This window comes from Megascapheus bottae, chromosome 33, assembly GCF_031878675.1.
Source record: "Megascapheus bottae isolate mThoBot1 chromosome 33, mThoBot2.hap1, whole genome shotgun sequence".
Classification (NCBI taxonomy): domain Eukaryota; kingdom Metazoa; phylum Chordata; class Mammalia; order Rodentia; family Geomyidae; genus Megascapheus; species Megascapheus bottae.
The window spans coordinates 2,053,652-2,081,135 of NC_143541.1; the positions used below are offsets into that span (position 1 = coordinate 2,053,652).

A 27,484-nucleotide genomic window follows, 5' to 3' on the forward strand; every position below is an offset into this window, starting at 1 on the left:
TATGCTTATAATTGTTTGGGTGCAAATGGCTCTAGGAGTAAAATCTACATTTCTTACAGGCTGATCTGGCCCAAGCCTTTTACAAATGCATGTCTTTCTGCCCTTCCATTAGACTTACCTTGTTATATGGGGATTTGATAGCAAAATACAGAGAAGCCACGTTTTGAGAGGTTGAATTGGGAGTTGAAATTGGAAGTTGAATTGGGAGTTGAACTGGAAGGTGAATTAGAAAGCCGGCCACTACAAAACTTGCAGTCTCTAATGCATTTAATACTGAAGAGAAACTGAGCCATGGGGGTAGTAAAGAAAGAGCAGAAAATCATTTCCAACAAACCAGATGACCTCTAATGGAGAGCTGAAGTAAGACGCTGTGGCGACCTGAGGAAAGTCAGGAGACATGAGCTACAATGCAATGGGGTAGCTGAGGTATTGGGGTCTAAAGAGGATCAGGGTCAAGAAGCAGGGTTAAAGAAAGCATAAGAGGGGCCGGGAGTTTGGCCTAGTGGTTAAAGTGCTTGCCTAGCATGCATGAAGACCCAGGTTCGATTCCTCGGTACCACATACATAGAAAAAAGCCGGAAGTGGTGCTGAGGCTCAAGTGATAGAGCTCTAGCCTTGAGAAAGTCCAAGGACAGGGCTCAGGCCCTGAGCTCAAGCCCAGGACTGGCAAAAAAAAAAAAAAAAAAAAAAAAGAAAGCATAAGAATTCAAATCATCTTGTTGAGTTCATGACTTAGGTCTGGCAGGTCTGGGAATTTATTGTCCAAGTGCCCACCCCATCTGTGTTTAGGAATTCAGGCATCTGTCACCTCAGGTTGAGTGGGATCTCACTTCTAAGAGTTTTCAGAAAGTCCCCATCAGTCAACAAGATTCCAAGATGGCTCCAGTTAGACCCTGTATCCATATCTTTCACTTTCTGTTACCTACTTGGATGGTTTCAATCAGCCAATTGGTTTTTTCATTTTTCTAAAATGTTTACGTTTGGGGCTACATTGGCTATGGATATACTCATGAACTTTTCAAGCCAGAAAACCCTTAGTCTGATCCATCATTTTTGGGGAAAGGAAACTGTACACCTTAGCTGTGAATGAATGAGTGGGGAAGTCCTGGTAAATAGATGGACATACTCTAAAAGTCTGAATCTACAAGAAAACATACTTTATTTTCCAAATGCCTGTTTCATGGCAACTTACTTAAAAATCATGACAATGATTTTGATTTTTCTTAAAACAAAGTTATAAAGCTCAGCTGCCTTTTGTACTTCCTGTTCAGTCACTTAAAACAAGGGGGTCAGCTGTCTTTGAACCCAGACCATTTCCATTTGAAAGCCAGGGAATCTGCCTTATCTCCAAAGCCTGCCTTTGGGCTACTGTTCAGATGGTATCAGCCGGAACAAACAAGCTGAGATTGCATTTGCTGTTTTTTCTGTGCTAATCTCAAGAACAGTTCCAGAAATGGTTTGTCAGCAGCTGAACTGCGTACAGAATCTGTGGGCATACACATATTTCTCCTCACAAGAAAAATCACTTTTTTAAGTTTCTTGGAAGTTGATTACAATGAGCTTTGCGTTCCCCCACCCCGTTCTCACTCCTCAGAAGTAAGATATATATCAGAATTTATCATGTTCTGATTTAGAATGTGTTCCTAAATAACTGAAGACATGCCTCAGCCCTAAGGAAAAAGTGTAGAAGCACCAAAATGAATGTGAAAGTTGTGATTCCTCCCGAGCCTTATTGACTCATGGGCAAAGTAAGGCGAAAGACGTGGTGGTGTAGGTCAGTCCTGAGATACAGATAAGCTGCATGTTGAGAGGTTCAATTGGGAGACTTTCTTAGAGATCTGCAGCACCTTGAATACACTTAACACTGTTAGAAAACTGAGCCATGAGAGTAGGAGAGGAAAGAAAGAGCAGAAAAGCAATACCAACACACCAGACCAACTCCAACGGAGACCAGAAGTGAGACACCATTCAAATGGGAGGAGAAACAGGAGACATGAGGCATGGGGTAATGGCCTGATCAGACTCCGGATCAGGGAGCAGGGTCACAGGGAGACTGAGAGTTCATGACCCAACACTGGCAAGTCCAGTAATCTATTGTCCAAGTCCCTGTCTCTAGGAATTCAAGTACGCCCATCACCTGGGAGTTGAGATTTCATCTTCCTCCACCATGAAGACAAGATGGCAGGAGCTAAGACCTAAACCCAATTCCCTATCATCAATCATGTGGTCAAGATGGTGTTAGTTACACCCAGTATCCTTATTTCATGGGCGATGATGTGGGGGATTTCCCTGGTTTTGGTGAATACATTTGAACAGACTTCCTGTGTTCAAGAAATTTTTACCTTATGGTCTTTAAAATAAAATAGCACTCAAGATGAGGAAGCCAGAACTCTGAATGATTCTAATACAAAGCAGGGGGAAAATAATAATTAGTACACATCTAGAACTCTCCTAGCAGAGGATTACAATAGCTCCAACCCTAGATACATAAGGCCATGTAGGATGAGGCCAAATTAATGGACCTCCAGGACATGGAAACAAGAGCTTAATTATAAGTGACTGTTATTCTTTATGTATTGTTTTTCTCTTCTCTTATGTTGCCCTTTGGTTAATCTCATATTGTTACAGTATCCTACTTTGTTACCTGGTATATTGTATAGATGTTTACTTGTTTATTTGAAATAGAAGGGGAAAAATGAGGGTAGGGGATTAGGGGAGGGAAATGGGGATAAAAACATAAGAAGGGATATCAATGTGTGAGAAGTAATGTACCTTCTATCTGGCGAATATAACTGTAACCCTTCTATACATTGAAATTTTAAAAAATATTAATAAAAAAGGGGAAAAATCAAAACTTTCTAACAGGCACAGGTGGCTCATACCTGCTTTCTCAGGAAACCAAGCATTTGAGAATCACAATTTGAAACTAACCCAGGGAAAGAAAATTCTGAGAGCCTTCTACCTCTAACTAATCAGCAAGGAAAAAAAAAAAAAAGAAGAAGAAGCAGCCAGAAGAAATATGGCTCAAGTGGTATTGTGCTAACCTTGAGTGGAAAAGCCACATAAAAGTGTAGAGAGAAAGAGGCCCAAAATGTATGGGTTTATAATATGGGGAAGAAGCAGACAGAAAGGTAGTCAGGCATATTTGGCCTCTTTTCTCTGGATAGACTGTCCTTTGATTGAGTCACATATCATATTTAATCCATGATGTTCATTAACATATTTTACATATTTAGTGAGGTATAATTCACATAGCTAGAAAGTCGCCCCTTTTAACTCAATGATCTTTCACAAACTTACAGTTTTGCAAGTATCATCATTATCTCTTTGTTCAACTTTCTTTTGTCCTCTTACAGAGGGAAGCTCTTGTATCTCGGATCTTACCATTCCATATTTTGGCCCTTGGAGTAGGATAATTATCACCAAGACTTTATTTCTATTGGTTTTATTCTCAGGCAAACTATTTCTTAGTGAACGACCGTGATTCCAGCAAAATAAATAAATAAATTTTAAAAAAGGCACAATCTCTTTTCTAGTTAGCTTTGCACAGTCAGCCCCTTAGGTATAAAGCTAAGGGCGACTCTGATTTACTCTGATTGGCCAAGGCTGGGTCACATGCCCATCCTGAAACCAATCAATTTAACCAAGAGGATGACACTGTCTCCTCTTTGATGTACCTGAATTATATGAACACACTGTACTAGCACTGTGGTCAGAAAGTAAGGAATCAGACATTACCTTTCTTCTTACGGGATGGAAGAATCAGTGATGAGGAGATCACAGCAGATGTTCAGTCCACAGGAAAGCTGTGTTTGGCGTGATGTTGCTTCCATTCCTTTTGGACATTTTGTAGTATCTGTCACAGAGCAATACATAGGAAGTGTTCAGGGCAAACCTACCATTATGGTCAGTCTAAAACTTAGACCAGACAACAAAAGTCTTGGTGTGTATTATATTGTTTGGAAAGGACTAGGCAAATGAGAAAGGTAATTTAAAGTTGATCATGGAGCCAGGCACCAGCAGTTCACACCTGTAATCCTAACTACTCAGGAGACTGAGAACTTAGGATGATGGTTCAAAGCCAGCCAAGACCAGAAAGTCCATAACACTCATGTCTCCAACTGTGCACCAAAGAAAGCCAAAGTAGTGCCACAAGTAGTGGAGCACTAGTCCTATACAAATAAGCTCAGGAACAGTGCCAGGACCTGCACACACACACACACACACACACACACACACACACACACACACACACACAAATGAATAATGGAAGGCTCACCTTAACAGCCACATGTAAGATTTATGATCAGATAATAGCTGGAGGGATTTGGGAACTAAAAAAGTTGGTGAAATCAATTCAATGGTTTAACATAAGCTGTCAAAAACATCTAATATTTTATAATTCTTTTTTTTTCAGGGTCTGGGTGCTATCCCTGAGCCTCTTTGTGCTCAAGGCTAGCTCTCTACCACTTGAGCCACAGCACCACTTCCTACTTTGTAATTCTTATAAAAATAGTTTTTTAAAGTATGTAAACTTTTATATGTAACACAAAAGTACACTAAGCAAAATTTCGAATTCTTTGTAACAAATAATTCAGAAGCAATGAATTCCTTAAAGAATATAGTTTATGGGAAGGCCTAGGGTTGAAAGTAGCAAAGGAACAATATATTCTAAAGTAAATTTTCTACTTAATTTCATAAACACAGTATGGATCCTGGCAAGTCTTAGATCCATACAAATTGTATTTCCTAGTGACTTTCAAGGTTTTCTTCCTTGAAAAGAACTTTCAAAAGTGACGTGGTACTATTTTCGATACTTCACTGAACTGTGACTATTAAGACGTTGTAAAATTGTGCCAATTAGGTTGTGAATAGCCACAATGAAAGCATTAACTTTCTCAGCTACATTTTCTAAAGTGCACTTTATATTATGATAGAGACAGATATTAATAAATAAACCTGAACACTTACATGAAATGTCCAGTTTCCCATTTTTTAAGCACCATGGTATAATTAGAGCTCCAATTTGTAGCATGTTTTGTAGGATTGCTGATTAATTATACAGACCTCCTGATGTTTCATATTCATTTCAATTTTGTCTCTCTCTCTGCTATTTGACCACCATAAAGGGAATATCCTTTAATTACTTATTATTCAGGTTACCTAATTTCAAAAAAGAATTTGGTATTTACACTCACATCAGTGTTTCATGTATCACTATTACTTATAAATGTTCATTATTATGTTCCATAATTTTGGGCCACTCATTCTCTCCCCCCCATTGCTCTTTCATTCTTGCTCTTACTCAAAAGTTTCCAAGAAAGTTCTTATTGTCTACTCAATGAAAACATATTTAATACTTATATATCCTTTAATCTCAAATATTGGACACATCAACAAAGCATGCTTTGTCAGGGAACAATCATACCAAATCTAATTTTTTAACTGTTTCAAGAAATTAATTTGGTCTGTGTTTATTTTAAGAAATGTAGCACACAGCATATTTACTTTTTTGGCTTAAAGTTATCAGTTTCTTCAAGATTACTGTACTGTTTCATCTCTCTTTTTAATATTTATACAAAAATCTCATTTTGTGGGGTTTCCCAAGAGTGATATGCTAATTTTTAGAATAGTATTTCTCACAAATCTCTCTCACACATATACATACACATATATTATATAATAATTATATAATCATATAATTATAACTCTAAAATATATTATATAATATAGTACCTAAGTGTATATTATTGTACATAATATTATAATAGCTTATATATCTTCATATACATCAAGTGGTTCATATTTTATCCTGTTCTTTTTTGCTTTAAGTAGGTCAGGTTCACAAATGGCCTGTTCTCCTGAGGCCTTTCACTACTATTCAAATCAAATTCTCTTTATCAATGGCACCTCTACATTACTGTCTTCTTCCTGTCCACCAAGTTACTTTTAATAAGAGCTTTTTTCTCCATTCTTAATTCTTCACTTTTCCTGTCACCAACTTAGCCTTAGAATTAGGAAAAAAAGGTCCTTGCAGATGTGGTCTATTAAGTAGGAGAGCAACCATATATCAAGTCTTTAAATGCTCTGTCATCATGCAAATTATTCATGGAAGCCCATTACCTGTGTGACTTCATAGTTCTTTTTAGAGGGTTTATCTGCAAAGCATAAAGATTCTTGCTTGGCAAAGAAATCACTTCCTTTGCCACCTAGGAGAAAGCAGTTGAGTATAATAGCTGAGAGAAGACTGTGCCAGGACTTGGGTTGATCACAGAAATTGTTCTTGTACATAGTAAACATTAAGGAACAAAACACATAATATTTCCCTGAAAAGCATGGTGAGTCCTTGATTGAGCTTTATAGAACACAGTGAATACAGCTTATATACCTTTGTGGCTAAAAATCTTCCCAACATCCCTCTAATTCCAAGACAATGATTTCTAATTCTTAAAAAGTAAGGGTATAAGAAAGCTATATTATTTTGAAAATAATATGCATAATTACATTTTGGGGAGAAGTATGTTACAATTTGTTCCATATTCTTAAGAAAAAGCTGACCTCTACCTACCCATCCTTAAAAAAAAAGAAAAGTAAAAGAAAGAAAGATAAAGGCTGGTGGCTAATACCTGTAATCCTAAATACTCAGGAGGCTGTGATCTAAGTTTGTAGTTCAAAGCCAGCCCAAACAGACAAATCTCAGAGACCCTTATCTTCAGCTAACCAGACAAAGGCCAGAAGTGGAGCTGTGGCTCAAGTGGTAGAGTGCCAGTCCTGAGTAAAAGTGAAAAGGTTAAAAGACAGCACACAGGCTTTGAGTTCAAGACCCAGTACTGCCACACACACACACACACACACACACACACACACACACACACACACACACACTAGGAATCAAGGTTCTAATATTAAGACGTTTCATCTGCTTGTCTGATATTCTTTAAGAGTAATTGAATTTTTTAAAAAATTTGTTTTTTTTATTGGTATTATAAAGATGATTTACAGAGAGGTTATAGTTACATAAGTCAGGCAATGAATCTATTTCTTTTTAGACAATGTCCCTCACCTTTCTCTCTCCCAGTTTTTCCTTCCTGTCCCCACCCACAAATTGTATAGTTCATTTTTATCATAGTGTCAATTGAGTACTGCTACAGAGTAAATGCCTTTTGATCCAACATATGATATATTTATGATTTGTCTGTTGTGATGATGTCAGAGGACAGAGAGAAGTGTTAACACCTAACACTTGATTTGTGAAAATTCTTGGGCTACATGATTCTGTGTTGAGGCAGTGTGTGAGATATATTAGACTGTGGATTGGACAGCCTTGGAAAGTTAGGAATTGGCAGGAACTGGGACTTCCCAACACTTGTTGATAGAATGCTGTAAAAAGAACTTGACCAAAAAAAAAAAAAAAGAACTTGACCTTGGAAGGACAGCTGCATTAGATGAGTCTGTACAAAGTAAAAGATTTGAAATGTTCCAAGTATTTAGATGGCCTGTACCCAGACAATTAGTAACATTCCTTATGAGAGTCCAGAACAGAAATCTGATTGTGGGCCTAGGATTTTTTTTAAATATATTTTTATGGTAATCAATAGAAGGATTACATTATATTCACCAGATAGAAGGTGCATTACTTCACAAACATTGCTACCCTTTCTCATGTTTTTGTCCCCATGTTTATCCCCCCACACCCTCTCAATGAGGTTAAATGATCTTTCCATAGTTTCCTGTCTACCAATAGGGAGGCAAGGATTCAAGACCCCTTGAACAAATAATATAGAAATTGTGAGTTTGCCAAGCAGGTGTGACAAACCTTGATTGTATGACCAATGATATGATCCGGACTCTGAGTTTTCTGCAGAGGCAAAGATAGTAAATTCAGTCAATGCATAGGGAACAAAGGAAAAGTAGAGATAATTTATTTACTTTTTTGGTGCCAGTCTTGGGTCTTGAACTCAAGGCTTGGGCACTATTTCTGAGGTTTTTTTTTTCTTTTTGTTTCAAGCTAATGTTCTACCAACTCTATTTCTGGCTTTTCTGAACATTTACTGCCTTTTCCTGCTCAGATTGGCTTTGAATCATGATCCTCAGATGTTGGCCTTCTGAATAGTTATGATTTCAGGTATGAGCCACCAGCACCCAGCTGAAAGCCAGGATTGTTTGTAACTGAACCTTGACAGTGGTAATCTATCATGATCTGTGCATGATCTTTGTTTCACCTCTGGGAACCATGACAATGTTATAAAGGAATAGCATAAAAAAAACAAGCCCCCATTCTGAAATTAACAAAAGGTGGAGAACTGAGAGCACATATAATTAAACCTTTATTCCTAACTTCACCAATATCAACATTTGTGTTTGTAGAAACTCCCTCTATTTGCTAAATTACATATAGCAGGACCTTCTTTTCTAATTAGCAATTAATACTGTCTTCTAAGCATAGTAGTTACTTAGAAGTAAATGAACTTTGGCGATTCCAACTTGTAATTAATTTTTATACATTCTTTATTCTTTGCATGTACATTCAGGACTATTAAAGGAAATATAACTTTTTAATATTAGCAAAAGCTATTTTGACAAGTAAAATTAAAAAGAAGTATATATATATATATATATACCTCTCTCTTTCTCTCTCTCTATATATACATATATATATATACTGTTTAATTATAACCAAAGATCCAATGGCAAATTTGAAGATAACCTCTTAAATATGGTTTACTACTTGTTTAAGGTGATTCCCTATGCTCTCTCTTATACTTCACATGCCATAGTAGAAAGAGTGTAGACATGGAAGTGAAACATGAGCTTCAGATACCTTCTTATCTCTTATTAACTACATTGACTTTGGATCCTTTAATTTACTTCTTTGAATTTTTTTTGCCCGTCCTGGGGCTTCAAAACTCAGGGCCTGAGCACTGTCCTTGGGCTTTCTCAGAGCTAGAGCTCTACCATTTGATCCACAGCACCACTTCTGGCTTTTTCTATGTATGTATGTATGTTCTTTTTCTATGTATGTTTGATACCAAGGAATTGAACCCCAGTCTTCATGCTTTCTAGGCAAGCACTTTTACCACTAGGCCAAACTCCTGGCCACTTCATTGAATATTTTGACAAAAAAAAAAGCTGGAATAATACTGCTCTTCAGAAGACACATGCCCTAAGTTATGAAACTAACTATTCTTTTACAATCTATTCCAGAATCCTGAGAGATGGTTATATGAAACTGCAGGACTGCATTTATTTTAATAAGATGCTCTGATTATAAAAGTAATGTTACTTATTATGACACTTTAACAAAAGTACAAGGAAATATAAACAATAAAATGTATTACTTTTCTCCCTCTCCCATCATAAATGTTCACCATGTCTGGTAGATTTATGTTGAAATTATCTCAGGTCATAAGTTCTCAGCAGAAAGGAATTCTAAATCTCATTTTAATGGAGACACAGTATCATACATAAATTAGACACAAGCACTAAAGAAATAAATTGTAGTCTAAAACATGTCCAAATATGTCTTTTTTCTTATTTCCTTTTTCTCAAAACATGACATTTTTAGTGTTCTCTGCTTACCATGTGAACAACTAAAAGAGTAAAGTTTCACTAATCCCATACAAATATTTCCATAACAATTGTTTATGGTCCTAAAGAATAATTATAATTAACTGAGTTTTCTAATTCTCAACTAGTCTTGGGCAATTTTTTCCCAAGGTTATTCTTTAGGACTTTGAAAGTGTTGTTCACAGAAAGTTAGACCTGCATCAAACCAGATTAAACAAACACAAGTTCATTTTCTCTCCAGAATGGTGCTGTAGGCAAGGGCAGAGGGGTCAAGACAACCAGTTGTTCTTCAGATGGATGGAGCACACGGGGTGTTCAGTGGTTTATTAAACCCAAGTCTTAGGACAGAAAGCAAATTATCTCTAAGAGAACTTTGTCACCAGGGTACCTGTTCAATAGTGATGTCTCTCACTGCCACAGAGGCTACACAGAAAGATCAATGCCACGTTTGCTTGAAATTGCCCTCAGAGTAGGTCTCTTCTTGCTGTCCTGCATTGAAATTTAAAATCTGAAACATCTTATTTTTTTTTCTTCAGATGTCAGCAAGACTATCTTCTGGGACTCTCAACTGACTTCTTCATAAATTGCACATGATTGCACAAAACAATCCTTTGTTCTATAAATCAGGGTATTTCACTCCCTCCCATCATGCTGAGAAATTCAATATATCTTTATTTCATTATATTTATTTATTTATCTTTGGTGCCAGTACTGGAGCTTAAACTCAGGACCAGGGTTCTGTCCCTCAGCTTTTTTTTTCTCAAGACTGAAGTTCTAACACCTGGGCCACAGCTCCAATTCAGGCCTTTTGACGGTTAGTTCAAGTGAAGAGTCTTACAGCTTGGTCTGCATGGACTGGTTTTGAACTGTGATTCTCCAGTCTGTCTCCTGAGTAGCTACGATTATAAGCATAGACCACTGACACCTGTCTCAGTATATCTTCTTGTAACTCTTAAGCAAATACCAGTTAAACATTAAAATTAGATAAGATAGCCAAAATAAGTTCTCTGGTTGTCCCCTTCAGAGAAAAGTTTTGGTACTACTGTCAAGTATATATGGAGTATACCAAGGCTTGTTAATCTTCCTGGCTCTGCTGATTCCTCATCTGGAACATGAATAGGGCCCTCTCCAAATCCAAACAGCACTGCTGTCACTCGCAGGGTAATTTTCCTCTGGGTAATGTGGACAGCCATGTCTTCTTTCTGTCTCTGCCCTGCCATCTCTCCAGTCCTTTGATAGTTTTATTGTATCCTGAGTGTTTGTATTCCAAAGCTATACTGTATTGTGGTGATCTCCAGAACAGGCAAGGTCACTACCATCCTTAAAAACAATTCAGCCTCTTGCATAAAAGCGCAGAAAAATCATAGATTTCCATTGGTTTCTAACCCTCCTATAAGTCTAGCTATAATTTTGATATCAAAATGAGAACAGAATTGCTCAGAGTAACAAAAACAAAAAAAAAGAAAACGAAACAAATGGAGGGAATCAGAATTCTAGCTCAATCTGACAAGAAATTGGGCTAATCTCAGGCAAATCTTTATTCTGTTTTTATCCTGTTGGGTCTTATCCATGATCAGATTTGACTCCATAGTTGATGGTTACTGTATTAGAGGAAGAGAATCCTTTTGAAGTCCTCCTTAGCTACTGTGGGAGGAAAGAGCTACATCTTGTACTATAAGGCAAGCAGTGAGGAGGAGAGGTGATACTCTGCCCAGCCCATAGAAGCTCAGCCACCTCTTGCAGCCCCACCCTCTCCCAGTTCTGCCCTCTCTAAGCCCCATCCTTTCCCAGTTCATCCTCTGAGGCCCACCAAGGGGATTTGGAAGGTGATTGGTCACCCAGGACCAAAAACTCTGGTGGATGTCCTGTCTTGATACCAACGGTGAATTGTGCTTCCCCTCCCCCCCAAAATTTCCTCTTCACATAGAATCTCAAAATATGACACCATTTGGAAATAGACTGTATTTATTGTTTTGCAGACATGACCAAGTTGAGATGAGATCTTACAGGATGGATGTGGGCCAGCCTTGTCCTACTGAGAGGGGATTTGGAGAACAGACACTTGTGGAAGGGTGATGATGTTTAGAGAACATGCAGAAAGAGCACCACGCTCTCATGGAGACAGGGAGTAGAGCAATGTCTAGACAAGGGAGAGCACAGGTGGCCAACAGCCATGGGAAGCAAGGAAAGAAAAAGGCAGGGACAGTTCCTCCCTGGAACTACTCTAAGCAACTCCTTTGACTTTTGACTTCACACATGCAGAAGGGTGAGAGGATAAGCTCTTGTGGTGTGCTATGCTCTGGCCGCCAGTTCCCCTTTCCACTTTATTGCTGTGTTCTCTGTGTCCATTGTGTGCAGAGAGGGAAGAACTCTGGAACAGGGAAAAGGATCACAGATCACAGTAATGCCTACAAGGCCGTCCCATTCCTGTCATGTACTCAGCAAAAGCTATGGGTTCAGAGTAAGGACTCCCTATCTCAGGTACACAGGGACCAGGTTGTAACTTAATGAGAGGAGAGTTCATTGGCTCCAAGGGGCTGCATTACCAAGCTTGTCCTTTTGTTCCATTTGTTGACATTAGGCAGAAAGAAGTGGTTGTGTGAAATCTCTCAGTAAGAGACTATAAGGTGCAGAACAAAGCGGACACACCTGAGTTTAGGCAATCCTTGCTCTGGCTTTATCATAGAGGGCTACATTGTGTGGTGTGAAAGACCCCTGGCTGGAGATTCCTGTTTAAACTAGCCTCCTTCTGGGGCATCATTAGTGGCTTCCTGTCATAGTTCCACCATACTGTCAATTTGAGAGAAATGGTAACATTGTATTTTATTTTATTTTACCTAGCTCACTAGCTGCCCTTACAGTGTACAAATATATTGTTTCACTTTTAGGCTTTTAACTTTAGGACATGTGTTCAGGAATCTATCATGTATAAAAATCAGGCAAAGGTAGGTATAAGAATTGTGTGTGGGGGTGTGTGAGTGTGGGTGTGTGTGTGTTAGTACTGGGGTTTGAACTCCAGCCCTTATAATCATTAACCAGACTCTCTATCACTTAAGCCATACCTCCAGACCAATTTTGCTATAGTTATTACTCTGAATAAGGTACCATGTATTTTGCCCAGGGATAGCTGTGGACTATGATACACCTATCTAAGCCTTCTACAAGGCTGGGATCATAGACATAGTGCCTGGCACTCTTGATCTATTTTAAATCGCACATACTTTTAAGTGAACTATGTTATCACCAATCTCCCAGTGTTTAAAATTGTGTGAAATGTAACAGTTTGAAACTTTTGTTTTTTTCATTTCTTTATTGAGAGGACATTGTCCTTTGCAGGGAAAAAGAAAAAGTGGATTTCCAAGTTGCAATCAAAAGGAATTTAATGGCCTAGGAGTTTGACCTAGTGGTAAAGTGCTTGCCTAGCATGCACAAAGACCCAGGTTTAATTCCTTGCTACCACATACATAGAAAAAGCCAGAAGTGGTGCTGTGACTCAAGTGGTAGAGCACTATCCTTGAAAAATACCAAGGACAGTACTCAGGCCCTGAGTTCACGCCTCAGGACTGGCAAAAGGAAAAGGAATTTAATTTATAAGAGAAATATTTCAAAGAGACTCAAATGCAAGCAAAGATGTCCTGTCTCCCTCCCAAGTGGTTGAACTTCCATGCAAAGCTGGGCACAAAAATCAGAGGTCACCATCTTGGGATAAACTTCCTCTTTAGAGTACTAGAATAATGTGGAGTTGGCAGCTTTTGTCATCTGTTACCAAAGTCCCCAAAAAGAGAAGACCAGCATTTTTAAAGGTCCCGTATCCCCAGACTAGTTTTGATTTATAGAACTGACAAGGTCAACTGCTCCATGGCTGTAACCCAAAGCTTCACACAACAAAGAAGGGATATTCAGTTCATCTCATAATTTCAGATATGGTCCTATCTTTTATGCATTGATATGAACTTTCCAATGACAGTGTAGAAACACCTGCTTCCATAAGTTGTCGATAATTTAATATGTGTTAAATTAGAAGACCTCTTTCCATGTCCGTAAAATTAAGTTGTAAGTCACAACTTTATTTTTATAACTTACTGCATTATCATCTTTGACTTTCCTCTGATTTTAGCAGTCATTTAAAAAAAACAACCCAGTAGGTCAGGAATGACCTGTTTGGAGAGGCTAAATTCAGACTTCAATTCTTTTTATCTAGTTTTATCCTTATTCCTGAGCATTAGGATGAATGCAAAATCTAATATCAAGCTAAAAGCTATAGGTCAATAGTCTAAAATGGGAAATTAAGATGAGATGAAACACAAAGGACACTTTAAATCTAATCACAAGCCAATGGCTCATGCCTATAATCCTAGCTATTCATAAGACTGAGATCTGAGGATCTCTGTTCAAAGCTAGACCAGACAGAAAAGTCCAAGACACTCTTGAACCACCAAAAAGCCAGACGTGGAGCTGTGGCTCAAGTGGTAGAGCGTTCTTCTTGAGTGAAAAATCTAGAGGACAGTTCCTAGACCATGAGTTTAAGCTCTAGCACGATTGCCTCTCTCCCTCTTTCCTCTCTCCCTCTCTTCACCTCTCTTCCCCCCCAACACAGAAATGCAGCTTTGAGACATTTTAGTATAAAAAAATAAGTACATAAATACAAGAAATAATTTGTTCATTTACTTGGATTTTGGTTTGGTTTGGTTTGCCAGTCCTTAGGCTTGAATTCAGGGCCTGGGCACTGTCCCTGAGCTTATTTTGCTCAAGGCTAGCACTCTACTACTTGAGCCACAGTGCCACTTCTGAGTTGGTTTTGGGTTTTTTTTGTTTTTTTTTTTTATGTGGAATTAAACCCAGGGCTTCACAGGCAAGTACCCTACCATTCAACCACATTCCCAACCTTACTTGTTTTCTTAATTTTTTTCAGACATCATCTCTTAGCTTTGTTGATATCTCTAACTTGGCTACCTGTCTTATTCATCTATGTAATTTTCTATTTTCTTTTCTTTCTTCTTCTTTTTTTTTGTGGGTCATAGGGCTTGAACTAAGCCTGGGCACTGTCCCTGAGCTCTTCAGCTCAAGGCTACCACCCTACCTTTGAAACACGCCCCACTTCCCGTTTTCTGGAGGTTAATTGGAGATAAGAGTCTCAGGTCCTTTTGTGCAGGGCTGTCTTTGAACCTTGATCCTCAGATTTCAGCCTCATGAGTGGCTAGAATTACAGGTGTGAGCCACCATTCTAGCCATCTGTGTGATTTTCTACCCCTCTCTTCCTAGTCATTTTGAAACAGGGTCCTCTAAAATCCTTCCTGTTCTACTGTTTCCATCTGTCAAGGAAAGTACTTCCCTTCCCAGCAGGAAATAGATGTTTGCCACTAATTCTAGGCCCTGAGATATACTGTCATGTTTACTATCCTGCCGAAGTCACAAGTTGTATAATATTTTAGCCTTTTTTTTCTTTTAAAGTTCAGTGTTTGTACCTCGTTAAAAATGTATTGGCTGACACAGTTTAGAAATGAATGTGCTTAATAATTCCTCATTTAATTTAAGCCTCTCATCTAGAAAAAGTGCTTTCAATGACAAAGAAACAAAGAATAGTCAATCAAGGAACTTCTAAGTTCTCATTAGCACTTTAAAAATTAAGGTTATCTGTGAGCTTTCTCTTATTATAATGTAGTTATAGCTCACCAAAGAAAGAGGAATGGTTATGACTAGACTAATATATGTGTGTGTGTGTGTGTGTATGTGTGTGACTTATTGCAATCAAATATTGAGACAGTTTTTTTCCATATATATTCTTTTAATAATTTTTATTGTGATTTTATTATATTCACCAGATAGAAGGTGCATAACTTCACAAACATTGATACCCTTTCTCATGACATGGTCCCCATTCCCCTTTCCCCTGCCCCCCACTCATCTTGATTCCCCCTTTCCCTATCCAATTTCAAATAACCAATTAAACACATATAAAATATATCAGATAACAAGGTGAAAAATTGTAACAATATGAGATAACCAAGGGATGGCAAAAGAGATGAGAGTTAACATGGTACATTAAGGACAACAGTCACTCATTATATAGCTTTTGTTTCATTATCCCGGAGGTCCTTACATTTAGTGTCATACTGTTTGGCCTAATGTCCATATATTTTTATTGTAATTAATGGAAGGATTACATTATATTCACCAGATACGAGGTGCATTACTTCACATACATTGTTACCCTTTGTCATGCCTTGGTCCCCATTTCCCTTCCGCCACTCTCGTTGAGAGTTTCTAACAAGGCAAAGTATTGACAAATGTGGAATTTCCCACATCCCAATAATGCTCATGCAAATGAAAACAAAGAGCTTAAGCGAGTCAGCCATGAGTCTTAGTTTAAAAGATGACAGAAATAATTTCTGAAGACTCATATGAGATGAAGCTCATCCTTTTGGGTTTATTTTCTTTGATTGCAGAATTACCATTTCTGAAGATGGAAACCTCAGAATCATTAATGTGACTAAATCAGATGCCGGAAGTTATACCTGTATAGCCACTAACCATTTTGGAACTGCTAGCAGTACTGGAAACTTGGTAGTAAAAGGTAATGTCTTACCCAAAGAACTCACAGATTATATTTGTGCCCCCATTTCTAATAATGTCCATAGATGTGGCATCATTCATATTAATAGTACACATATCACTGTGTTGCTAAATTAATTCATCACAGCCAATATGATATGATTAACAATTCTGGGAGAACTGTTCATAATGAATATGATTGAGAGGCTATCTCATTTCAGAATCATCCAATACAATTTTGAGAATTACAGCCATTGTATCTATTATAGTATTGTAAGTAATGTTATCTTCAGTCCTTTAATTAAATTTCTTTCAAGTCTCTATAGATTTGAAATTCATGTCTAGGAATCCTATGCTAACAAATTAAAAGCCCATGACTCAAGGACTATTTTTAGCGAACATTGTTTAAACAATGACTTTGGTGTTATTTTTTTTTTTTAAAGAACAGCCCTGGTGATTCAGATATGGACATGGCTTCCTATAGTAATAAAGGGTTTTGATCTCCTCTGACTTTTGCTGGAGCCACCCAGCTAACCCTGTCCCTCTTTAGAAAGTATAATTTTTCTCAGGGTTTACCCTGAGTGCTTTATATTTCATGATAGAAAACCCTTTATACTCTTAGCACAGCATGAGATACAAAACTGTCCCATACCAGGTTGATGGGATGGCCGAAGTGCTTGGAATTGTGAAGGATGAGATCTTAATTTACATATCATTTGCATTTCTATCACTTCAAATCTTGCCCAGTCAGAGGATTTTTCAGTTTGAGAAATCTCTATATTATTTTGACTGAAGGTCACCTTCAAGTTAGCGACTTGTTTGCTTTGAGGCCAGTATTAATAGAAGACTTTAACCCAGGAATCCCGATTCCCTGTTTTATTTTTTTTTCTGATTCTTTATACTATACCTGATGAATTTTCAACTCATTTTTCCTGTCACTGTGACATATATAGATATATACAGATGTTTCATATGATATTATTTTAAAATTTCTAGGTCATTCATAGCTTTCCTGGTGATACAGAGAGCCTAAGGAAAATAAAACATCCAAAAAGAATATTTACCACAATTGTGATTTAAGCAAGGAAGCTAAAAAAGTCACCTAATTGTACATTTCAGGTTCATTGGGAGTTGGAAATTTACCACCATTTTGAAAACCTTTTGATCATGAACTTGCTCCATCTATGCAACCAAAAAACTAGAAATCAGAGAGTTTAGAGGCCGATCTGTAGATTTGCCAACTTAATCTCCAACCATTTCAGTTTAAGTATTCCTTCAAATCAAGAGCTTTGCCATATGAGAATATGTTCACTTTATTTCACAGGATGAAGAGAAAAAGAAAAAATTTAGAAAATATGTATACAGCAGACTTCTAGTGGGCAGTCCTGAATTATATTTGGGTGTTTTAGCCCGCAAAGAAAAAAAAAAACAGTGATTGTTTACAAACAGGAGCGATCTGAAGGTTTCACACATGCTTAGAAGCAGACCTGGGGCCTGTTATTGATGATTTGCCAGTTATGGAGATATGAAAGAATGCTAGAAAGCTGTTTTAAATCATGACTCAGGGTCAAGGATTACCGTCTGAGTGCTCTGGTTTAAACCTCATTTCTCCCACTTAGTTTCTCTATGACCTTGCACAAGCTAATGATCTTATCCAAGGAGATAAGCATTAGGGGGAATAATAGCTGTGCAAACCTCATAGTGATTTTAGTGCCTAAAATAATAATCTATGTTAAGTGACAAGCCTTGTGCTTGGCACCTAGGAATTATTACTCATTTGTCTTGTTATGTACATGATGATCAAGTGTATGCATTTCTAAGTCATGTCGAACCTGTATGAAGTTTCTCCATCAGTAGCATATTTGGCAAAGGTAAGGTAAGTTCAATAAATGAGTCAGCATATGAAAGATTATAAATACCTCAACAAAAACACCATCTTTATTCCCTTCTGGGTTATTGAAAATAGAGGATTTTCACATGGAGGAACCATTGATATCCTGTATTTGATTATCATAGCTCTTACAAGCAATATCCTCCTTGGCTCTCACTCGAGTGGACTTAAGGAACTTCTAGTTTCCTTCAGAGTTCACATTCCACCCATGCAACCATGCTGGAGATAATTTCTGACTCTTGTCATGCACTGAGCCATAGTGCAAAGCTTACAAATATATCAGGAACGAGTTATGTCATGGTCACTTCACACTTTTTTGAATGGATATAAGGATCACCAAATTGATAACTCTTAACCTTTTTGTGGCTGTTGGTCCCGGAGATTACACGCACAGCCTGGCTGCTCAAGGCTAGCCATACCAGTCTTTCTGGCTTTTGTCTGGTTAGCTGGAAATAAAAGTCTTTCCTGGAAGAACTGGCTTTGAACCATGATCCTCAGATCTCAGCCTCCTGAGTATTCTGAGTAGCTAGGATTGTAGACGTGAGCCACTGGCATCTTTGCTCAAAGGCTGGCCCTCTACCATTTTGAGCCACAGCTCCACTACCTGTTTTCTAGCTGTCAACTGCAGATAAGAGTCTCATAGACTTTCCTGACAGAGCTGGCTTAGAACTGAAATTCTCAGATCTCAGGCTCCTGAGTAGCTAAGATTGCAAACATCAGCCACTGGCTGATTAACAAACTAAATTATTTATTTCTTGACTTCTAGTTTCAGGCAGCTCATAGTTCAGTATTTTATCATTCTTATTTTAGTAATGATCTGTTTCTTTCCATATTAATTAGAAAACAGTGGCTTTTCATTAATGGTGATGATTTAAAGAGTGAAATCTTGTAACAGAAACATCTCAAGTACGCATTGCTGTAAGACTGTATAAAAAATGGTAAAGATAGTATGCTAGTTGGAAAATACAGTTTTCAAGAGCATTTTAGTAGACTTATGGAAGTTAGACTTCAGTCATACTTGGACATATGACAGAATCAGGATTCCCTAGCGCAGTGTTGGGGCTCATATCTATAAATCAGGCTACTCAGAACGCTGAGATAAGAAGATCTAGGTTTGAAGTCTGTCTCTAGTCAAAAGCAAGAGTATCCTGTGGCTTAGAGTATTTGGTGTTGGAGTAAGCGTATTCAGTGTTCCCTCTCACAGCCTTGGTAATCTTGTGGTATTGGTAGATACCAACTGCCTATTCTGAGAGAAAGAGGCACATAGCCTTAAAGAAAGCAATAAAAATAAGAGGAAAAGTACCTACATTTCACTTATTTATGGTGGGAAGTTCCTATCCACGTGGGCAAATCAATTCTGTTTTTGTTGTGGTTGTTGTTGTTGTTATTGTTGTTGTTTTAGTACTAGTTCTGGGGCTTGAACTCAGGGCTTGGGCCCTGTTCCTGAACTTTTTTGCTCAAGGCTAGTGTTCAACCACTTGAGATATCGCTCCAATCATGTGTAGTATAGCTGTATGTTACCTTCTGAATTCAGCAAGAGTTCCTTGTTCTGTCATTTTTATTTCCAGCTACTTGAGTCAGTTGACCTTTTTTCCTCAAGTTTACTATTAGTAGATGGACTTTTAAGTTTTCCCAGGGAAACTAAATTTTCATCTCACAGTATAGTCACAGTTTCTACTTAAATAGTCCATTGTATTTATTCTATTCAATCTATGTTATATGTATGTATGATGAGCTGTAAGATCAAAGCTACTAAATGATATGTTTTGCATTTGCCTGTGACCTTCAAGGAGCTGCAGAGAAGCCTGAATGACTAGACACAGTGAGCAAAAATGAGTACCTGGTATGTGGTGGGAGGGGAAAACTTGATGGTGAAGACTGCACTAGCCCTACAGGAGAGAAAGAACTCTTTTGGAACGTTTGACTCTTGGGAAAAAGAGGTTAGGGTTGATCTGTGACCAGGATTATCTACTGTAAGGTTGAAAAACAAAGAGGCAATAAGGAAGCTATGATACATCCTGGTGAGAGATGAAGTTGACATAGATGAGGATGGTAGTGGTTGGAAAGTTAATGGATATAACCTGGAGCTGAAAGTAGTGGAGTCAAAGCATGGTTCCAAATTTTCATATGAGCAAATAGGATAGAGTTTCTATGAACACAAGCTCTTTTTACTGCGCACTTAGTGATGGAGGAAGGAATAATGGTCTAGTGCTTCCAAAGATTTTTCCTCATCATTAGGTATCTGCTCAGTTGGTGAAGATCACTGAGAATCTCTTTGTGTCTCTGGATGAAATTTATGGTGACCCCTGATTAAAAAGTAAATGAATGAAAAAAAAAGAAGAAGAAGATCTAGGTTTAAACCAACCCAAGCAGAAGAGTATAAGAGACTCTTCAATTAGCAAAATGTCAGACTGGATGCCCGACTCAAGTGGTAGAGTAGAAATGCCAACCAAGGGCAATAGCCTCTGAGGTCAATTATAATAAATAAAAGCTAAATAAATATAAAAATATGATATGAACATTAGATAAATATAAAAATAAAAACTAACTATAAAGTAAAACAAAATAAAAGTGAAAAACAAAAGAAACTGAGAATCTGGGATAAAAATCTAGATGAGAGCCAGCGTGGTGGCTCACGCCTGTAATCCTAGCTACTCAGGAGGCTGAGATCTGAGGATCACAGTTCAAAGCCGGCCTGGGCACTAAAGTCTGAGACTCTTATCTCTAATTAATCACCAGAAAACTGGAAGTGGGGCTGTGGTTCAAGGGTTAGCGGGTAGCCTTGAGCTAAAGAGCCCAGGGACAATGCCCAGGCCCAGAATTCAAGTCCCAGGACTGGCAAAAAAAGAAAAATCTAGATGAGGACATCCTCTCTGCCTTTCTGAACACAGCCTTTTCCAGGACTTTCAAAATGGAAGTTTCCAAACAAATTGAGCAAAGGGAAGGAAATCTAGCAGGACCTGAACAGAAGAAGGTAGAGGTGAGCAAGTAGCTAGGCTGATACAAGTTATGCAGGGCTGTCTGGCAGAGGCCATGAGCTTCTGAGTTCTCTCTGGACTTGGCCACTGGTGCTTGGTTGCACTCTGCTTCCCCACAGAGGTCCTCTGATTCTTGTCTACTAGGGGAGGTGAGAGGAGGAAAAGAGATACAAACTTCATCAGCTTAAAGTGGCCCTGGAAGGTTACAATTTGATTTCTTACAACAAGGCTGGAAGAGATTTGGGAGAACATTTCCCTCTCAGTGGTTGGTTCTGATTCCCACTGGTTCTCGCTGGTACACAGGGGACAGACACCCTTCTGGGAAGGACATTAACCTACACTGAGAAATACAATGGAGAAATCTCCTCCCTCCCCTCCCCCACCCCAACTCCCTTGAAGCTTGATGAAAGCAGAGCAAAACCATTCTGAATTCTGTAAGAATTTGGGCCAAGTACAAAATGCCTGAGCCCTGCACCTTTAATGCAAATCTGACTGTTTAGCCTGAAATAATGCCTGAGTGCTCTATTTGAATTCAATTTTGGGATCTACAAAGGGACTAATTTAATAGAGGTGGTATTCTCTAAATTTAAAATGTGCTTGTATTGGTTTTAATCTCCTTATATGTCTGGGATTAGAACTCCAGGAAGGTCAGACATCAGAACATATCTTTTCTAACATTTTTACATTTTAACCACACTTTTAAAATCCTATTCTCTTCCTCACCACCCCTGCCCATGTGTTTTGGAGAGAGTCTGAAAATAGTCAAATATGGGGTCTAGAAACACGGGAAGGTTGGGGGGGGCAGGGAACAGATCCTCTACTCAGGCAAAATACAAGAGGTTTGAAATAAATCTCTGGCGAGCAACCATGGAATGGATAAATATTCAGATTATGCATGAGCAGGATACAGAGTTCTGACAGATGCCTACGGGGACTCTTGATTATCTTCCCATCATCTGAATTTCTAAATTTTCCTGATTTTGTATTTTCAAGCTAGTTATAATTTATTTGGGATTTGGTTTCGCTGTTTAATTCTACACAAGAAGAGCTCTCAAGGCAAAACTAAAATCCTAACAGAAGCCATCATATTTTAGCTTTAAGCAGAGATGGGTCTTAGGCATTGCTGACATCATTAAAAAAAAAAAACTATAATGGAGGTAGGCTACTTTTACACTGGGTATTGATTTACGAATTCATCTTTATCTTTACCTTACAGCTGAAGGTGTGCTGTTTTTATATGACAGTGTCACCCCACTCTACAGGTTTTAAATGACAGTTATTTTCAAGTTAAAGGGGCAGAGAAAAGCAGCTCCTAGAGTGTTTGTCTTGGATGTAGATCAACAAGATAACCATGGTAATAGCGAGCTTATCTTCTATTGATCACCTCCAGGGCTGGAAATGAAATGCGGGGATTTCGGCTATGGATGTGATTATCACAGTTATTCTGCTGAATTACCTCCAAAGTGACCTTGTGCGAATCTGTGGCTGGTGGCTTCAACAGCTACTTTGACAAGCACTGTGCTACCTACATCAAAGAACTTCTATATGTTACCCAGCAAGTAAAAATTTAGTAGTTTCTTAATTAGAACACAGATCTTCTACTTTTCAGCCCTAATTAAATAACCCTACATAGCTAAAGATATTGGAGAGGGGAGAAACTACATATTAAATAGTCATCTAATTAATCCTGTTGTATTTTAGTGTATGAAAACATTGCACTCTAAGAATTTATAGCTGGGTTTCTAATGGCTTGCTTCTGGAATTGTAACAATGTATGAGACAATGATCTGAGGATCTCAGTTCAAAGCCAGCCTGAACAGGAATTTCTCTGAAACTTTTACTGCCAATTAACCACCTAAAAAAGCTAGAACAGAGCTGTAGTTCCAACAATAGAGAACTAACCTTGAGCAGAAAACTCCAAATGAGACACTGAGGCCTTGAGTTTAAGCTCTAGTATCAGGATCAAAATAAAATAATAATGATAATAAATAAAAGAAAATAAATTTGCAAACTCTCCCTTGGACCACATCTAACCAATTGCTTATTTTAGTATACCCCAAAAGCTAAGAATGGCTTTTCTGGATGGAAAAGAGGATTTAACGAACGACAATAGAATTTTTGAACATGTAGAAAGATGGAATTGGTATTTCAGTGTCTAGAACAGAGTTCTGTTAGAAGCCAGCCATATTGTCTGTTTACATACCATGATTGTTTTTGTGCCATACAAGCAGGAATAGTCAACACAAGAGTCTGTATAAAACATGATTACATAATATCTTTACCTGAGCTTCTTAATATGCAAAATTTTACACATGTTCAGTCCTTTATAGAAGAAAAAATGGTCGTCCTTTTTTTAAGTGAATTTTTCTCTTCCTTGATCTTCTAAATTTGTTCCAAAATACAGTGCAGATAGATGAAAACAACTTTTATTATTTCTCATGAGGATCTGACATGCTGGAAATTTCCATGTCTTCCCAAATCTAATGACTAGCTAGAAGTTTCTAGAAGACTATCTTTTCCCGAATCTTAGTGACTACAGAATCCAAAGAGTTGTCTTCAGCCAGGGACCAGTAATTCACATCTATAATCCTAATAATTTGGAAGTCTGGAAAACAAGCAGATTAAAGTTCGAGGCCAGACCAGGCTGAAATGCTCAGCAGACCTCTTCTCAATCCATAGCGGGGCACTGTGGTCTGCATCTGTGTTTGCAAATCCCCAAGGAAGTCAGATCTGAGGATCATCCTTTCAGATCCACTAGAGCCGAAAACGTCTTCAAGACTGCCTCCATAGAGGGAAGCGGTCTGCAGGGACGCTGTGCCTGTGGTCCTGGCCATACCAGAAAGAATGAACTAGGGAGATCGTGGCTCGGGTGTGCAACCCAGTGAAGTGAGACCCTATCCTAACATTAGCCAGTGAAACACAAGATTGGAGGTGTGGCTCAAGTGGTATCCTGCCAGCCTCACCAGTACAAGGCCCCAGTACAGCAAAAATTTAAAAAAAAAAAAGACTTGCCTTCAGAATTTGGATATGAGCTGAAAAGCCAGTGCAGCAACAGATTATTGACTGACAGAAAAGTGTCAACTCTTCTGCTACTCAGTACACAGAATTATTTTTAACAAGACGAAAATGCACTCAATTGAAGTGGGTATTTGAAAAAGGTCATCTACAGGACTGAGCCATGGCTCCTATATTCTACACAAATTATTATTATTATTATCATCATCATCACCATCATCATTATTATTATTTGTATATGCATATGTGCCAGTCCTAGGTCTTGAACTCAGGGCAGAATGGTCTCCCTGAGCTTCTCTTTGCTCAAAGCTAGTGCTCTATCACTTGAGCCACAGCTCTTTTTTTTGACATTTTGGTAGTTTGTTAGATAGAGATAAGAGTCTCGCAGACTTTCCTGCTGAAGCTGGCTTCAAAACACAGTCCTTACATCTCAGCTCCCTGTGTATCTAGGATTACAAGCATGAGTCACTGGTGCCTTTAGGATAGTATTTCCCTGATTTCATTTTCTATCTTTTCCAAGTAAAGTGTTCCTGTGGCTTGTGGAAAATTTTAATCCATGGCTTCATTTCCAAGAGTAATATTGTTTGTTATCCATCTCATTGAAAATTTACGTTGAAAAGAAACAATCGAGTTCAAGACATATATGTAGTAAGCAGAAAAGACATTTTCTTACCAGCAGCAAAATTCCCTGCAATATTATTGTTCTCTGCATAAAACTATTCTGTTTTAATTGAACACAATGAGAAATCTCCACTTTCCATGCATAGCATGGATGAGAGGTATATTGGAACGTTCCTGGAAAAATGCAGCCCACATCTTATATGTAAAATTATTCAAGACTTTATCAAAATTTGACTGCGGATCAATCAGAAATCAGTAACGAGGAGTGACATGTGGCTATTCACACACAACAAAAGCTTTTAACATCGGGCCCTCAGAACAGAATACATTTTGACCTAATTAGATATCTTCCATTGGAACCAATTATTTCTAGGCAATAATTATGAGTCTTTCTAATAGGATTAATGCAAATTCTGACCCAGAGCATCTAGAGTAGAAGGAAAAGTTTGTTGTTAGAAGTGCTAAATGCTAATTATGTTAGCCTGGATGTACCAATACTAGATGCTGCTAGATCTGAGGCCCACTGGACTTGCTAACAGCTAAGATAGGAGGATTCTAAAGGAAGGGATAGGTTAAGTATGTCTCGTGCTGTTCTTATGTTCATATGTCTTTCTATGTTTCTATGACATACCTGGATGGCTGAAGCAACATGGCATAATGATTTTCCCCCAATAGTAACATGGTCGCTCGTGAAATCCATATTGAATTTTGCAAATTATGCCTTTAGCACCATCAATTGTGGGCACGATGATTCCTCTTTTGCCAAATCTCTCTATAAGAGCTGTCCCTGGTTATTTCACTGAGATTCAATGTTATCAAGAATATATATATATATATATATATATTAATTAAAGGAAGGTTAAAATATTAATCAATCAGGTACATATCTGAACTATACCTATACATTCTTCTGGGTTTTCTGAAGCCTTAAGATGAAGCAACATTGGAGGTGTGACCATTGAATAATTGCAGTCTCCATGATTCAGAAACTCCATTTCCAGGCACTTAACCTAGTGGAAGTCACCCATGTTCTGAGATAAACTTATCAGACATTCATGTTTATGATGGAAAAAAAATAAATTAAGAACAATAGATGTGATAATTAAGTAATATGGTCAGTAAAGTTACTGAGCTGGGGTATAGCTCAGAGGCAAAAGTAGAAAAGACAGTTTATAGGGTTTTTTTTTTTGTAGAATTAGTAGAATAAAATATTGCCATGTGGTTTTTTGAAGACATGTACAATAAAAATACACTCAGAAGTAGGAAGAACTGGAAATAATATTTTAATAAAACTCTCACTGTATTTGTAATAATGTAGTTGGAGATTGTTTGGGGGTTGTGACTGGAGACTAGCTTTATCTCATGTAGATCTCATGCTTTTTCCCTGAGGCTAGCTTGGCTCTTGCTTCCCCCCCCCCCTCGTCTCTCTCTAGCTAGAATTAAAGTTATGCCTGTAGTATCCAGTTTCTTGAGATGGTCTCTCACCAGCTTTTTGCTCAGGCTGTCTTTTGAACTCTACAGCTCCCAGTCTCTGCTTCTAGGATAATGGGCATGGAGTTACTACTGTGCTTGGCCTAGATTTGCACTTTTTTCTGTTTTTGTTTTTGCTTTTTTGTTTTGTTCTGCTTCCAGGGCTTGAACTTAGGGTATGGGTGCTGTCCCTGAGCTTTTTTTGTTCAAGCCTAGCTCTCAACCACTCTAGCTACCACTCCACTTCCAGCGCGTGTGTGTGTGTGTGTGTGTGTGTGTGTGTGTGTGTGTGTGTGTGTGTGTGTATTTGGAGATAAAAGCCTCAGGATCTTTTCTACCTGGGTTGCTATTATAAAAAATGAGAATGTGAGCATTGGTTAACTTTTTGTTGTAGTTTTATAACATCTATGACTATGATGCTATAACATCTATAACATCTATGGACCCGAAGAAAAAAGGGTAGACAGGAGGAGAGAAGAGGGAGAGAATGCAGTCTAATGTATATCCTACAAATTTAAGAAGAGGAGAAAAGGGGGAAGTGGAGGAGAGAGGGAGTGAGAAAGGGGTGACATTGACCAAGATATATTGTATTTATAAACTACAAATAAAACATTAAAAATAAAAGTAACTCAGTTCAAACAAGAATTTACATTTCAGAGAGTTACAAATTAATCTAAATGGTGGATCTGATGTTTTAGACACTATAGGACAGACAGACATCTTGAATTAATGATATCTAACTTCTCCAGCTCAGATACTTTCTCTTGGGGGGAGGGGATCCACTCAAATGTAGAATGAAATAATTCATTCTTTTCTCTAATGAATACTTAGCAGTCAGAATAAACAAAACAAAACAAACAGCGACAACAACAACAACAAGAACCAAAAAAGGGCAAACACAATGTGACTGCTTAGCATCATTACATGTGAGGCACATAATTAATTTCTTTTCCGATCACTGAGAGAGATTTTGTGTTGTACTGGTTTGGTTTAATTGAACTTATTACCACAAGCAGAAAATAGGAAATATATTGAAGATATCCATCTGGCTTGCATTGGAAACTTCACATGTTGCATTCTTCCTGACTGTCACAGGCCCTTACTAATTGCCTCATTTCAGCTGTTTTACAATCAGCATGATTTAGCTATTAATGTGATAAAAATCCTCACTGGAGAGGAAGTAGATATTAAAAAGCATAGATCTCTGACCTACCTCTGCTATCATATCTGTCTGAATGCATCCTCGGATTATTAAAGTTATATATTTTTGAAAAGATAAATAAAAATCCATCTCTTTCTCATACACATCTTTTTAGGCTATGTCTGTCATCTTACATCTGTCATCTTGCTGTAGAGCTAGTCCCCTACTGAAGGAAAGAAATGGTTTATG

General features: G+C 38.0%; 1 protein-coding gene across 1 annotated transcript in view; it reads left to right on the plus strand.

Annotated features, from left to right (window-relative positions):
* The window catches only part of Cntn4 (contactin 4), a 723,524-nt gene that overhangs the window by 644,652 nt on the left and 51,388 nt on the right, over window positions 1-27,484 (plus strand). Inside the window, exon 14 of the mRNA XM_090323973.1 lies at window positions 16,014-16,141. Within this exon, the coding sequence (XP_090180099.1) occupies window positions 16,014-16,141 (128 nt within the window). The remainder of the gene's footprint in view (window positions 1-16,013; window positions 16,142-27,484) is intronic.